This window comes from Thermobia domestica, chromosome 12, assembly GCF_964235325.1.
Source record: "Thermobia domestica chromosome 12, izTheDome1.hap1.1, whole genome shotgun sequence".
Lineage (NCBI taxonomy): Eukaryota > Metazoa > Arthropoda > Insecta > Zygentoma > Lepismatidae > Thermobia > Thermobia domestica.
This window is the reverse complement of record NC_137465.1, coordinates 223,449,464-223,466,060: the sequence shown is the minus strand read 5'-3', so window position 1 is coordinate 223,466,060 and position 16,597 is coordinate 223,449,464. Positions and strand designations below refer to the sequence as shown.

At 32.5% G+C, this 16,597-nt stretch overlaps 1 protein-coding gene across 1 annotated transcript; it reads right to left on the bottom strand.

Annotated features, from left to right (window-relative positions):
* Window positions 1-313: 313 nt before the first annotated feature.
* LOC145667062 (uncharacterized) lies at window positions 314-15,817 on the bottom strand. The gene is made up of 5 exons (XM_081734760.1): window positions 15,667-15,817; window positions 8,374-8,436; window positions 7,793-7,857; window positions 7,200-7,277; window positions 314-4,603 (listed from the first exon to the last, which is right to left on the bottom strand). Exon 5 carries the CDS (start codon window positions 4,593-4,595, stop codon window positions 396-398), a length of 4,200 nt encoding a protein of 1,399 aa, XP_081590886.1. The 5' UTR covers window positions 4,596-4,603; window positions 7,200-7,277; window positions 7,793-7,857; window positions 8,374-8,436; window positions 15,667-15,817; the 3' UTR covers window positions 314-395.
* Between the last annotated feature and the right edge of the window lie 780 nt (window positions 15,818-16,597).

Here is a 16,597-nt window from a genome sequence, read left to right as displayed (position 1 = left end):
CAATATGAAAAATCTATTAAAAATATATGAAAAGTGTATTTACAAATTTTATATGTGAAAAAAATTATTTACTATATGAAAAGATCTATTTACAAAAAAAAATAATGTTATTTACAAAAGAAAGGGGTGACTTTGTAGGGGTGCGAAGGCTATGTACTTATTGGTGTTTTCGTAGGCGATGAAAAGTTTGTGAGAAGTTGTTCATGTAACTTAACCGGGAATAAATTCAGCTATAGCATGTTTAAGGACAGGATGTAGTATTATCATAATGTTTCCTTCCACATTTACTTATTGAACTATTTACATTTAAAGCTTTATTTTATTTGAGTAATATTTACAATCCATTCACACACTCATACGTACATTCTTTACGAACCATAAACACAACTAAAACTTTACCCGCAATAACCATACGGTAATGTCCTATAGTCCGTTTCACTGTTATCGTTAAGTCGACGTCTTTTGTTCCCAACTTTTTGATGAGTCTTCGTCTCAGGTCTGGACACAATGATAAACCCTTTTTTACGGGCAATCCTTCCAGGGATGTTTAACACTTTCTTTTCAATTTTTCCGCGAACTAATTTATAAAAATGATCGAAATTTATTTCCTGTAATGCGCGATAGTCTAAAGTGATTCCCCGTATTTTATATACATACTCTACTTTACCCGTCCCAATTTCTTTCATACGGTAGCTATAATTTTTTGGTCCCAAACCTATAAACGCGTTAATTTCCCACCCTTCCGGAACTTCGTCTGTTAGCTCTCCCAGGTAGGATCCCAACGCAAGCTTAGGTTTTTCATTGCGCCGCTGAATAAACATAATACTGTCAGTGTCACAGTATAATGTGTCTTTTGGTCCCACAGTTGTCAACAAATCGTAAAGCTTTAGCCGCGCCCATGATGTAATGAACGCAGCAAGTACAACGTTTGAAAACTTTAACGGTTTATTTTCGTTTTCAACGTTTTTATATGTGACAACAGCATGTTTTTCCCCAATGACTAGAACGCTTTGTACTTCGTACTGCGGTGCCCATAGATAGCCGTAAAGCTTTTCCGGCGTGTCAACAACCACTGATTGTGACAAATCCGTTCTTTGTCCCCATTTGCCGTAGAGGGAATTAAGGAATAGCTTGGCTATGTACCTCAAGCCAGGGTTCAATCCAATATTATCCCCCATTAACTCTATGCCTTCGTGGGCATAATAATCTGCTATGTATTTTTGTTTGTCTCCTTTGCTTTTGCACCAAGCAGGAAAACCAGAGGCTTCCTGCTTTAATTTCAGGAAGGAATTCACATAGTCATGGAAAAGACTATCTGAATTTCCCTCCTTAGAACCGAGTAGTTCGAATTCCCAAATTTCATTAATATGCAGAATTTGATATCCGTTTTGTAGTGCTTTATGCAGCTCAGGGGTACAATACGTGTCTGTTAAGGCACGTTCGGCATCACTATGTCTGCAATTGTTGACATTACTTTCTTCCATACACGTGCGACATAAGCCAAACATAAGTCTACCGTTACACGTATACGGCAACACCGGAAAAAAGAGATCTTTGGGGGGCAAAATGGTGCATTTAACCAGCCCGTGAATACTTTCCACTTCTGGAAAGTCTGGCCCCTTATGTATTTTAGGCTTCCCTACAAGCATCGGCTTACGAGCCATCACATATGGATATAACGATGTTACATCCAAATACTGAATTGTTTCGTCACTGCTACATTCGTACAATGCATTAAAGCATTCGGTACGACCACCATGAAAACCTTCTTTAGGTGCAAGATGATTGACAAGGTCCTTACACTGAGTTTTGATAAACTCTTGTAATTTTTTGTCGTTTTTCACCATGCTGTCCCATTCACATTCCCATATCTCAACAACATTGAGATTTAATTTTTTTAGGAATGCGGTTTTTGTGATCGTATTTTCATACCGTTCCTGCATTGATGTAGCATGACTAGAGGAACTGTCAAGAGGCTGATCCCGAAGCGTTGTATAACACTTCGGGCACCCGTGGAAGTAACACCCGTTAAATTCGTATGCAGTTCTTGTCAGGTTATCAAACCCATCGACCTTATATTTACCAAAAGATCGTTCCAAGCCATTCCCAGAATGTTGAATTCTTTTTCCTTCGGTACGTTCCAAATATCGTAACCAATACATTGCTTTTAAGCTCTGCTGGTTACGATGATCGAACCCGAGAGGAGGAATAACTGGAATCGTTTCTTCAGGTAAGTATGTAGACCGATACGTTAGTATAGCCAAACTTGCAATAGTGGACGAAGAAATAAAACATTGAATACCGTGAGTTTTTTCCTCGATCAAGTTTGAAAACTTGATGACCGCTTCAGCGAGGATTTTAACATCGTTGCGGCAGTACATTACCATCTCCTTGTGCAGATCATACTGCTCACCACTCAAAGCACGTTCTTGGTGCCAGGTGATTAATTGCTGTCGATCGGAAGAACTCACACTGTCAGGATCAAAAAACTTAACATCAGGAATCTTACCTACATAATTTTGATTTTCGAATGTATTAAACAAATATGGGAAATATCCCTTTCGTAAATTACCGCGCAAGCCTAAAGTTTTGGGTAATTTTGACAGCTTAATACCCATATAGAGGTAAGTATCCCGGAAAATAATTTTATTACCAAGCCGCATTTCAATAATTTTTTGACCCTGCATAATAAGTGTGAGAGATAAGCAATGTTTTTCTATTAAATTCCTACAACTGAACTGGACATCGTAATTAGAACCATTGTGCGAAAGCACAATGATTTTTTGAAACTTTGGACGAGGTATTAATACGAAATTAATGAACTCATCGATCGTTGAAAAGTCAAACTCACGTTTTCCCTGTTCATTTCCACAAACAAAGCATGGATCATCCAGCTCTGTGTCCTTGCAAGAATGACATATATTCCTGCAAACCACATAGTTAACGCAGTGTTCTTGTTCCTCAGATTCATTCTTACGAAGTAACATCGTTTCCACATCAAATACGATGTATAGGAATCTATCAATATGTGAATGACTGGACTTCTGAACATAACAAATATGGTCAGCGTCTACATGCTTGTCACAAGACTTACACAAACGCTCACCACATTGATGCTCAGATTTCCTACGACGTAAATCGTACATTTTAGCACATTCGGTACAAAACCTTGTTGTTTCACATAAACTCTTGCCACGTCCAATTACACGCTTATGATTCGTAAAGCATTCAGCCGAAGGAAACAATCTATGACAATCATTACACTCCCGTTTAATATCATCAGCACATACCTCGTGGTATACCTCACATGCATTGCACTTAGCACCACATTTATGGTATTGTGCATGATTATATCCCTGTAAACAATGCTTACAATATCCTCTCATACCCAACAGAGAGGTGATGCATGTAATTAGTTCATAATGACCTTTTTCGTAATGGATAAGGATTTGTTTTTCTGCTTTTACTCCCGGATAAATTACATTGTACTCCCGGTTCATGGCGTTCCTTTCATATACTACGATTTGGTAGTTGGGTGCCAGGTATTGTTGAAATTTTTTTACATCATCAATAGTACAGCCATTTTGATGTTCAATGGTAACATCAGCATCATCACACAAATCCTTGGCTTGCTTGAGTAGACGTTCAGGGTGATTTTTTAACTTATATATCTGTTCATATTTCTTATTGGCCTTTGCCATCCCAAGGATAATACTCTTGGGAAGACAGTATATGTCTTTGTTTAACGGGATGGTACTTTGTTCATGATGTGTACTAAGATCAACGTACTTACCTCTTCCCTTGCGAGGATTTACAGTGTGTATCCTAAAGATTACTGAATCCCCGAAAAGAAAGTGTTCGTTACTATTAAGTACGTTTTCTACTGATCTAAAAAAGGCCTCCGGGTTCAATTCCTTCTTAGGACGCCACGTCATGTATACTGGCTTGTTTATCGTCGACGCAGAGCTCTCGATAACCATACCAACATACATGTTATCGTCAACGTCGTTTAACACATGCTGTTGTACATACTCAAAGAGTTTCTCCAAATAATCAACCGGGTCTTCGATTCCTATGTTACGCATGCGCTTAACGGTAATTTCCTTTCCCCGCAAGCCAAAGTATGGATAATGTTTAGTTTTACTACCAATGATGGAAAAATTATCATTTGTTCCAGCACCATACAATTGATTTTCTGGTGCAGAACTAGGACCTGGCAAATTTACAGGTTCACCCATGAACTCGACAGAGTCATCTGCAGTTAAGCCAGAAGTCTTCCCTGCAGATACCAACTCTCTAAATTTTTCACGCGCCAATACCCGGATGTTATCTTGACAAAAGAAGCCCATACGATATAAATCAATAATATCCTTCGCGGACTTACATTTTGCTAAAATAACAACCGGGTCATGCCCAAAATGCGCCAATAATGCACGTAATAAACGCGCGTATTGCTCGTTATACACACGCACCCCTAATGCATGACATTGCGTCACAACCTCCCACGTAAAGAAAACTTCTCCGCCATCATCATATCCACGTGATTCCAACATCTGCAACATGGCTTTAATTGTGTTGATTCCCTCGTATGCCATCGTTGAATCTAATTTAAACAAACAATTAATTAGTTATTTCACCTTATTATCATACACTAATTTATATCGCACAAATATTTTAATTTACTTTTATGTGTGCGGCAACTTCCTAAAAGACTATGTTTACACCTTGAAGTACAAAACAAACTGAACTATGTTTTCACGTAATAAACACTATTCCTTTGATCACGGCCACTTCCAAAAATCTTCTAACTTAGAACCAACGGAGCGATGTTACCTCCACGAGTAATTATATCAAAATGGTTTCCAATTGTTCTATGGACTTTACTTTTCCTAATATCCTTATTCCTCTATTTATTTTGTATTCAAAAGAACACGTCCACACGTTGGAACTGGTTTCTGTAGAATGACCAATTAATGATTTTGAGTTTTTTATATACACGTAGATAATGTAAATTCCACACGGTTTATAATTTACTATGTATTTTCTCAAAGATACTGTTTAACTTTATCAGTTAACAACACTTTCCGATAACAACACGGAGAGACGTCTGTACTGTACAAATTCTTCTACTATACTGACCGCCGCGCGCTTTTCCCGCTCTTATATAGACGCAGATATGGAAAATTCCCAGAATTCTGTGCGAAGTTCTCCGAAGGTAACTATAACTTTATGATATAATCCACTATATGTTTACCGAAATATGGATAAATGTTTATTTTACAATAGTTTAGGACCAGCAAATCTAATTATAGTTTCCGATAACAATGTCCCGAAAAGTACAAGCAGAAACGTCTTTACTTTAGCAGTACTTCTTCTATACTGATCCGCCGCGGCTTGCTGCGCTCTATTTATACTTTCGGAAATGTAATCTCGTACCCAGATGCATTAAACAAAGAAAATCTCAAACCCATGAAAATATTTTCTATACTACTCTTTTACAACATGTATAATTAAAGTCACGTGACATTCTCCAAGTTTTCCAATCTTAGACGACTATTTAATTTTCACGGACAATAATATTTTCATATTTGAAAAATGAACATATCTGATGTAAACATTCCAATGAATAAAAATCATTTCAAAATAACATTGGCAATAAAAAATCCAAGTAGTAATAAACAGAAACACAATTAAATAAAAATAACATAGTAAACAAAACATATCAAAGAAGAAATAGTTTAGCAAAAATCAATTAAGAAACAAGGTTAAAAAGGTTTAGAACAGTTTATGACCCAAAGCATCAGAACTTTATCAGACAAACAATATAGCAGAGATTTAAAGAATATAGATAATTAATCCATATAGGTTACCAAACCATATTTAATTAAACCAATTATTAAACAAACGATAGCATAAAAACAGCAGATTTTAAAGATACTTAATTATTACAGTTTATTCAAAATAGCATTCAAATAGTTAATTGTTACAAATTATAGTTAAAAAAATTACGTATGGTTAGAATGAAAGGGTTATTAGTTACAAATTATAGTTAAACATCAATGAGCAGAGAAAATTTATTCAATAGGATTAGCAAAAATTAAAATAATTAAATCAGGTTAGGAAAAAAGCATAATTATTTAAAAAATCAATTACTAAATTTAAAAGACGCATAGTTAAAAAAGCATATTAAATTAACTAAACAATTAAAATAATTAATTTGATAAATGTTCTACAGTATTCAATGAAATGCATCAACAAAGAAAACTAATATCATCAATAAATATTTTTGTGACTATTCAATTTGTAAATTTTGTATTATTGTAACTATTTTTATAATGCACTACTAATGAAAGTTCAGTTAATTTTATTTTTCTACTTTAACTGTAAACGTTAATGTCTATTTTCTCAAATGAGATTAAATTCTTACAATGCAATTCTTTATATGTTTACATGAAACTTTTTGATTGTAAAATAAAAATACAAAGTGAAATGTAAAATTGAAAATGCAAAGTGTAAATTTAAAATTGTAAAAGTAAAATGTAAATTAAAAATGCAATTTTCACATGAAACTCTTTGATTGTAAAATAAAAAATGCAAAAGTGTAAATTAAAAAATGTAAAAGAAAATGTAAATTAAAAAATGTAAAGATGTAAATTAAAAATGTAAAAGTAAAATGTAAAGATGTAAATTTAAAAAAATGTAAAGATGTAAATTAAAAAAAATGTAAATGTAAAGGTGTAAATTAAAAATGCAATTTTCACATGAAACTCTTTGATTGTAAAATAAAAAATGCAAAAGTGTAAATTAAAAATGTAATTTTCACATGAAACTTCTATTGTAAAATGCAAACGTAAAAAATGCAAAGTGTAAATTTAAAAATGCAAAAGTAAAAATGTAATTTTCACATGAAACTTTTATTGTAAAATGTAATTCATTATATGTTTACATGAAACTCTTTAGTTGCAAAATAAAAATGTTAATGCAAAATGTAATTTTAAAAAATTAAGTGTTTCAAATGAAAATATATGTTTAGATATAATTTGAATTGCGCACATGTAAAGTTAGTTTAGTCAAAATTATTTGTCAGTATGTCTTTCATTATGTAAAATTTAATATTGTAGTTTCATTAAGTTAAAATTTTAATTATTTAATGTTCATATACTCTTTGAACTAAAAATTTTAAAGTTTGCAACACTTACCACCGCTGGTTAGATGTCAACAGATCTAACAGGACACGATGTATTAATTTTCGGTTCACTTGTATGCCGTTGTCAACACTGAAACAATAAAAACATTTATTAGTATACAATTTCAGTTCTATATGTTATTTTGTTACAAAATTAATGCACAGTAAGCTATTTAGTAATCATTTTTATCAACTTTCAGTTTAACAATGAGCTTTTTTATTAATTTGGAACTCACATAATGTTCTCTGAGTTTTTTTTTAATGAAAACGAACCAATAAATAATTAACATCAAACTAAAATAATAAGTTGCTCCGAGTAAAAGAATACAAATAATTAGTACACTCACATATTGTTCAAACATCCTTAGTGTGCTCACACGAAGTGTTCGAGTAATTTATTACGAAATAAATAAATAAAGAGCTTGCACAGCAAACGAGTTTGTGTAACAAACTAGAGAATAAAAAAAAGATACAATCCAACAAATTATTTGTAGGTTCACACTGTAAGTGTTCTGAGCTTCTAATAAAATGATCAAAGTTGCGGAACAAATTAAAAATTATTTCAAGAAACATATGTAATGGAATTAATATTGATTGCATACTTACAGGATATCTGCAGGTTTTTTTAAATTCCAATTTCTTCAAAGGTCCAATTGATCTGGTGGAGTATCCTAAAACAAAAAGACAATTTTTTACTACTTGAAACAAAGTTTCTTAAGAGTTTGTGAAACAAACGAACGAATAACACCGTAGGTGTTCTACAGAGTTTACTTTAGCATACGATTTATTTACAGTTTCGCAGCGTAGCTGCTCTGAGCTTGTGTACCAAGCGATCCGTAAAATAAGAAATTATTTACAAGTTCCCACCGTAGGTGGTCTTACGACTTTCTATAAGAAATTTTTGTAAGTTCACATTTTAATGTTCGCAATTTTTAAAATATTTTCGAAATTATTTGTAGGTTCACACTATAAGTGTTCGAGTAATTCATTACGAGAGGTTAAATTAATAGAAATCGATCCATAAAATAAGTTGTTCAGAGTAATTTATTAGGAGAATATAAATAATTACTATGTTCACAACGGTTCAGTTTTAAAAGTAATATTGTAAATAATATGAATTATTTATTACATTGCAACAAGGTTGCTCTATTTGAGTAATTTATGACAAATTGGTAAAGAAAAAATACCTTTGGTACTACCTCTGATACTTCTGGTAGTACGTTCTTGAATAAACCACACCAATGGATAACCTAAAACATAACATAATTTGTATTAGATTCGTATACATTATTTATATATATTTACTTTAGAATATGCATACACTATATAGCATAGATTACCTTATATGAATATAGCATCTACTATAAATTCTTATATGTATATATCTAGTATAAATTCTTATATGGTTACACTATATAGCATAGATTACCTTATATGAATATAGTATCTATTATAGATTCTTATATGTATATAATATGTACTATAAAGTCTTATATGTATATATATCTACCATAAATTCTTATATGGTTACACTATATAGCATAGATTAACTTATATGAATATAGTATTTAGTGTAGATTCTTATATGTATATAATATGTATATATCTAGTATAGATTCTTATATGCTTACACTATATAGCATAGATTACCTTATATGAATATAGTATCTACTAAAATTTAAAAGATTCACCTTAAGATAATTCACGTGTTACGTATATTAAATCTATTAACAGAAATTTATCAACCAGCAGGCTAAAGTATGGACATGTAGCAACAACTAGTTCCGCTTAGTAAAAGCCATATGTAAATATCCAAGACTAGTATGGGAAAGGTCTAATATAATATGTGCTGTTTTGTAGAAGCATGCTGAATAATATATGTACAACTAAACAGGAACATGAAGTCTTAGTACAAAGGCATAGAACTATATCCAAAAAACCAAAGAAAAGCAAAACAAAAAAGACTCCAACTACCATGAGAGATAAAGAAATACAGAGTATGGTTAAGTTAGCTTAGCTGTTCTTAGGAGCATGCGATCCGTAAAAATAAGTTGCTTAGCAAGGGAGCCATTAAAATATTAGGAGAATACAAATAATTAACAATGAGCTTCTAATGAAGCGATTGAATATAAGGTGAAATATAATCCAATTAAAGTTACAAAATAAAAAGCAAAAGGTAATTAGAGAACATACATAGCACACAGAACAAATAACCAAGGAGCTATAAAAATAGGAAAGGTATTTGTGTATGACATAGCTAGAGAGCAATAAAGAGAAAAATACAAACGATAATAGGTACCGAGAAAATACAACAAGCGACGAAAAAGTAGAGAGGAAATACTACAAGCGACGAAAAAGGTACAAGAGCAAAAAGTCACATAATAAAGAAAGGAAACACAGATCATGGTTAGGTTAGGTTTACAAGTTAATCAAATAGAGAAAAAGCAAAGAAAAAGAAATACTACCATCCAGAAAAAAGAAAAAAACCAAAACATAAACACAAAGTAAACTTTGGTTAGGTTAGGTTTAGAAGGTAATAAAGCAAATAAATAAATAAAGGAAAACAAAAGACAAATAGTCTAATTGTCAAAGAGGATACAGTTATGTAAATGGCAGTAGGTGGAAAAGAAAAAAAACAAAGTAGACGGAAAGACAGAGGAAAAACAGGGAGAAAGAGAAAAGGTATAGTTATGTAGATGGGAGTAGGTGAAAAGAAAGAGAGAAACAAAGTAGGCGGAGAAACAGGAAAAACGGGGAGAAAGAGAGAGAGAGAGAGAGAGAGAGAGAGAAGGTATAGTTATGTAGATGGGAGCAGGTGAAAAGAAACAAAGTAGGCGGAGAGACAAAGAGTAGGTGAAAAGAAAGAAAGAAACAAAGTAGACGGAGAGACAGAAGAAAAACAGGAAGAGAGAGAAAGAAGGTATAGTTATGTAGATGGGAGTAGGTGAAAAGAAAGAAAAAAACAAAGTAGGCGGAGAGACAAAGGAAAAACAGGAAGAGAGAGACAGAAGGTATAGTTATGTAGATGGCAGTAGGTGGAAAGAGAGAGAAAAAGCATAGTTAGGTAGATGGCAGTAGGTGAAAAGAGAGAGAAAAAGCATAGTTAGGTAGATGGTAGTAGGTGAAAAGAAAGAGAGAAAAACAAAGTAGGCGGAAAGACAGGAAAAACAGGAAAAGAGAGAGACAGAAGGTATAGTTATGTAGATGGTAGTAGGTGGAAAGAAAGAGAGAAAAACAAAGTAGGCGGAAAGACAGGAAAAACAGGAAGGGAGAGAGAGAGAGAAAAGGCATAGTTATGTAGATGGGAGTAGGTGAAAAGAAAGAAAAAAACAAAGTAGGTGGAGAGACAAAGGAAAAACAGGAAGAGAGAGAGAGAGAAGGCATAGTTATGTAGATGGGAGTAGGTGAAAAGACGGAAAAAAACAAAGTAGGTGGAGAGACAAAGGAAAACAGGAAGAGAGAGAGACAGAAGGTATAGTTATGTAGATGGTAATAGGTGGAAAGAGAGAGAGAAAAAAGCATAGTTAGGTAGATGGCAGTAGGTAAAAAGAAAGAGAGAAAAACAAAGTAGGCGAAAAGACAGGAAAAACAGGGGAAAAAGGGCAACAGAGTAGGGGAAAAACAGCGAAAAGAAATAGTTGTCTGAATGGTACTAGGTAAAACGAAATGCTAGTTGTTTCATATTCTATCTGGTATTAAAAATGTAAAATAAAACCAAAACCAATAACAGTTCAAGGAATACTAATAAAAAAGTGTCTGAAACAAATAATAAGGAAACCATGATAAAAGAAATATTGAAGCTTAATGTGCATAAAAGGGTACGAATTAACTGAAGCTAAGCTATACAAGGTTAGAAAAAACATCAAAATGTTAAAGCTTGTGCATCGTGGCATGAGAATTAAATCAAACTTATTTTCTTCTGTACTCATGTATTTTGTTTCTGTTAATTTTATTTAGTATTTTTATAATTCACTCACTCACTTACTTACTTACACACATTTATTTACTCACTCAGTCACTCACTCACTCACACTCACTAACTCATGGGCGCGGTGGCTCAGTGGTAAAACGTTCACCTCTGGTGCATGGAGTCCTTGGTTCGCACCAATTATTTTAACATTTTCATGACAAACATTCACTTTGGATTTATTTTTTTATAAATTGTGGTGAACAAGCACAGTGTGCGTGGGTTTTCTCCCACTTTCTATATACTTTTAAGAGCTTATTTTAGCTCACATATTAAGCCTAACCGGCATAACCGTGGGACTTAAAAATTTCATTTTTCAGTCACTCACTCAGTTACACACACACACACACACACACATTTTTTAACAACGAGTGTTATTATAAATAACACAAATGAATAAATAATTAACACGGAACTTTTAATAAAGTGATGAAACTAAAATAAACATAAGTTGTTCCGACTATTTTATTAGGAGAGTATAAAAGTAAAAATTGCCCCTTAGTTCTTTAATGGTATGCATTCCAACACTACAACAGTGTCGCACCTTATTGCCTAACCTCCTAGGATAAATCTGTTGCACAGTTTCTATTCTTAACAATTATACTTATAGGGCACCCTCCTACGTACTGTGTAGTATCCATGTAACTGTACTCGCTTAACTAATTTTACAACAAACCAGTAAACCGCCCCACCACTCTTTCTTATCTTGCGCCGTCCCTGTTACGGAATTATTTGTAGGTTTACACTCTATTTTAACAGGTAGCTTCTAATCAATTATATATGCTCACATCTTTTTAACAGGTAGCTTCTAATCAATTATATAAGCTCACATACTGTTCGTATGGGTCATACATAGGGGCAATCTTGGGTCCTGGGAGTCATTTCCAGGGGTCATGCATAAGGGTCATATTTTAACAAGGAGCTTTTTAACTTCCCACACCTTATTCGAGTCGAGGTATTAAGAAATACGAAACAATAAAATGTGTTCACATATACTGTTCGAACACCTTATATATGTAAGGGATTAAAAAAATGGATTCAATAAATAATTTAGAACTTTTCATAGAAAAGGAGAATATGAAAATAAGCGTAGCACGTAAAATTGGCTAGTTCATAATTAAACCGAGATCACAAGTGCATGAGGCAAACGTCTTACTTACTACACCAAAATATGCAAATGTCACTTTGGAGGGAAGCGTGCTGAGTCAAATGTGTTCCGCCTAATTGTATCAACGTATGCAAGTTCTACATTTATTTTAAATACAATAGTAAATTGTTTTTTCTTATCTACTCTCAAAATTTTGACAAATATAACTATAGGGTCCAAAACGTGCAATGTGGATGTTTATAACCTACAATCCTGCTCTCATAACCACAGTGATCATTTAGTATAATATTCCATTCTCAATTAAGTTTATAAATGCTGCAAACTTTCTTCCAAAATTCCTTGTGATTTACTTCTGTCATAAGTTTTAGCGTGTCTTCCGTGAAAAAAAAAACTTTTTCAAACTCCACTTTCTTTAAATTATTTATAGGTTCACAAGCTATGCTTATTCCGAGCTTCTATAAAAAGCGTAGCAATTAAAATTGCACAACAAACAATTTATTTTTCAAGTTCGCAATTTTTAAAATATTTTCGAAATTATTTGTAGGTTCACACTATAAGTGTTCGAGTAATTCATTACGAGAGGTTAAATTAATAGAAATCGATCCATAAAATAAGTTGTTCAGAGTAATTTATTAGGAGAATATAAATAAGAACAAGAAAAGGAAAATATAATATAATCAAACAAAAGTAAAAAACAAAAAATCTTATCACAGCCTGACCGAGGATCGAACGCGCGACCTTTAGTGCATAAGTCCAGCGCTTTACTTACTAAGCCACGAAACAATGCAATTTCAATCTAACGCTTTTCCAGCTAGCACATGTTTGTATCAAAGTTCAACATTTCACTATACTAGGCAAATTATATTTTTTTTGCTTTCAACGTGGTAGTACATTTAATTTTTATGACAAACAAGAAATAATTTTACCGTTCTGACTAATTTTTACAATGTATAGAAGAAATATTAACTGTGTTTGCTCCTAGTTTTATTTATTTGTACAAAATGTCTACTAACATGCAATGGCAAAATATATTTTGTTCATTCAAAATGGTTTGCATTATGGTCAAATAATTATAAGTAAAACTATAATTTGTACAAGTACCTGTAATAAATCAAAATTTGTTCAACTAGTTTATTACAAGGAAGTTAAAATCTTGGCAATGAAATCTCATCTTCAAAGCAAATATCTCAACGAACATTCAAAACCTAAATTCCGTAAAATTGATTAGGACTATTACAAGAAACGTATTAAATACTAAAATAAAGCGCGGTTTTACCATGGAAAGTTCAAATTTATACTTTAGGGCAGGGCAAAGCGTTCACCGTTGGTGCTGCCCTACAATTGCATTTCAATATATCCAATAAACAAGCTATCCTAACCACTAGGACGATTTCAAATCTAACTGACTCCTAAATCAATTCAAATTGTTCTTACGGCTGTAACAAATAAACATTAATCCTATACAAAACCCTGTAGGTTTTGTTTTCAAAGCAATAATTTAAGTCTTAGTTCATCTTATTATTCATTATATTATGCGTGTTTTTACCACATTCTTTATAACTTAATGCCAAATATTCTACGGGTTCCCCAGGTCATAAAATAATTACTAGTTTCTCTAAGAAGCTATGCTTCTCCATAAATTCCCCACCACCCACATTTTCATTTCGTCAAACTTCCTATAAAATTGATTCTGTAAATAATTAGTATGCTCTTGGAATGAACTAAAACACAAAAAGGTATAAATTAATTAGCTAGTAAGAAGTTCTCTACTAATGCAAGTCATTAAACTCAAATAGGTTAAAATCTTATCTCTATTGCACAGTTTTTCGCAAGCAAAAGCAATATTCAGCAATCCGTGTTTACGGCATAATATTTTTATTAAACTTTAAAATTAATCCTGTTCCCTTAAAGAAACTGTCTACATGCAGGATTCAATATACAGTAATTTTCTGAAACTAGCAAAACTCCATAAAAATTGAAATGTCCTAAAACAAATCCACGCCTATCATCACTTAAAACTCAAATTTAAATTGTTCCTAAAATCTGTCATAGGCGATGAACGCCGGAACAAGTTATAGCTAGCCAAAAAAAAATCCATAGGAACCTATTTCTTGCTAAAGTAATTGATTTAATTAGCCATCGCTCTGTTCGCAATATTACAATAAAACGTATTAATTTAAACGTAATCCTACCACAATGTAAAATCCTTTATGGTTTCTCCAAATTAAAAAAAAAAAAAAAACTTTACGGAGGTCTTGTAACTGTTTTCTACACTTAGTTCTTACTTTAGTTCATAGGTGGCAGTAAACGCGTTGTTCACAAGCCATGCTTTGTCTAACTGCTCTAACTATGTAAGTCAAAATAATGCCCCAAAAATATATTACTGCTTTGTTTCATAGCCACAAAATTAATACTAATAAACATACGCTATTTCAACTAAGTATATGAAATCATGTAACCTATAATTTCTGTATAAATCCTAATGTACTACAATAATTTAATAAATTCACATTTTAAATAAGGTAGCATCACAAAATCTAATTTTCTCTAATTCTGCCTTCCCAAGCTATCCGTATTAAATTAATCTACAGTAAAACATTGTTCATTCTCATCAACCAAATTCGTTTTAATTAAGACTAGTAGTTCAATTCGTATTGTAAGCAATTCGATAATAAGCTTTGTTACTCAAGAAAACATTAAAATATGTAATAGTATTTCATAAAACTGCCCAAAAGTAAATATATTTCCCCACTCTGTCTAAAATACGTATACGTCACCTATAAGCTATGTGTTCAATTTCCGAATAAAAGTGTATAACCCTAGCCACAGTTTTCCACGTTTTTACAACAAACAAATGTCAAAGTTCAGGCCACTTTCTTCCAATTTAAAAAAAAAGCCTAAAATCTAAATTCATATCCATTAAGCTACCATTAAAATTTTCTTATTAGTTAAAGCTCTTCCGTGGGTAGACGGTGGTGTAAAAAACCCGATCAATTCCTCCAGTTTATGTGGCCTACATTAATCTATAAGTTCATGTCTCAAATAGCCTTGGTGAAAAAAAAGTTCTAAATTTACAATCAATTACATTATAGGCCTCTAGTTCCATTCCCAACGCAAACTTCTATGTTTCCAAATTTAATGTTAAGAAAAAATATCACGAGCCTCAATAATAGACAATACATTAAACTAAAATTCAACTCAACTCTGTCTAAAATAATAACATCCGATTCTGTCTATTAAACACAATACATTCAATAATATTTATGAATACAAATCTAAATTGAAACAAAAAATAATATACGCGTGTATATTATTATTATTCAAATTTACTCCAAACAAAACGCATAATTTCAATAATACAGCTAAAATTGTTTAAATATAAAATAAAAATCAAATTAAACTTACCAATACAATTATAAATCAGCGTACAAATATTAACGAGATGCACTATTCACACTACACAATAGCAAAATCAGCAGTTAAAAATCTTCTGGTGTTCCCTCTCCAAAATCTTAATTCAAAAGAGGGCAGAATATCGTTGTACTAAAAGTCTATGCCCTCCCTCAAAGAGGGGAGAAGATGATGCAGTCATGCTTCCTCATTGTCACATGTGCAAACGTTGCCAAAATGAATTATTTTAGTGACCTCTATCTTCTTACTCATCCTAAGTAGGCTACGGTCTTCACTCATCAAAACCAAACAATTAAATGACAAATTGGCAACACCGATGAGGTCATTCAGTTGTTTTCCGTATGCAATGGAAAATTTCCTCCGTGTCTGAGGGAGTAAAGTATAATTTACATAAATAAGATAAACGTGGTCTGGCGTTGGTTTTACTTCCTTTAACTCGTGACTCATAATCTAAATGATTTCATCTGCTGTCCGTGAAGTTACCGAATGCTTTTTGTCTTGAAACATTGGTTTCAATCAAAATATCCAATAAATAAAACAATAGTTTCTTCTTTAATAGGGCAAGTTTATAATTCAATTTTCATTATTATTATAATTCAATCACTAAAATATATTTAATATGTTTCAGTAAAATGTACACCTTGTGGAAACATATGTGGTTCTCTGTAAATCACAGTGTTAAAATATTCTCAATAGTTCTCCATTGGCAAGCAATTAGCGTACACCTCTTTGGCGTGAGTGATTCAGGTTCAATTCTCAATGTGGGTCATATGGTTCGGGCCTACATTAAGCTGTAGGTTTATGTCTCAAATAGCCTTGGTGTTAAAAGAAGCGCTAAATTCACAATCATATACATCTTTAATGTGAAAACCTAATTTAATTCCCTGCGGGAGCTCATATTGTATGTCAATCAGTAGGTCCACGT

Coding starts and splice junctions, on each gene's coding strand:
- LOC145667062 (XM_081734760.1), bottom strand. CDS start 4,595: ATGGCATACGAGGGAATCAACACAATTAAAGCCATGTTGCAGATGTTG.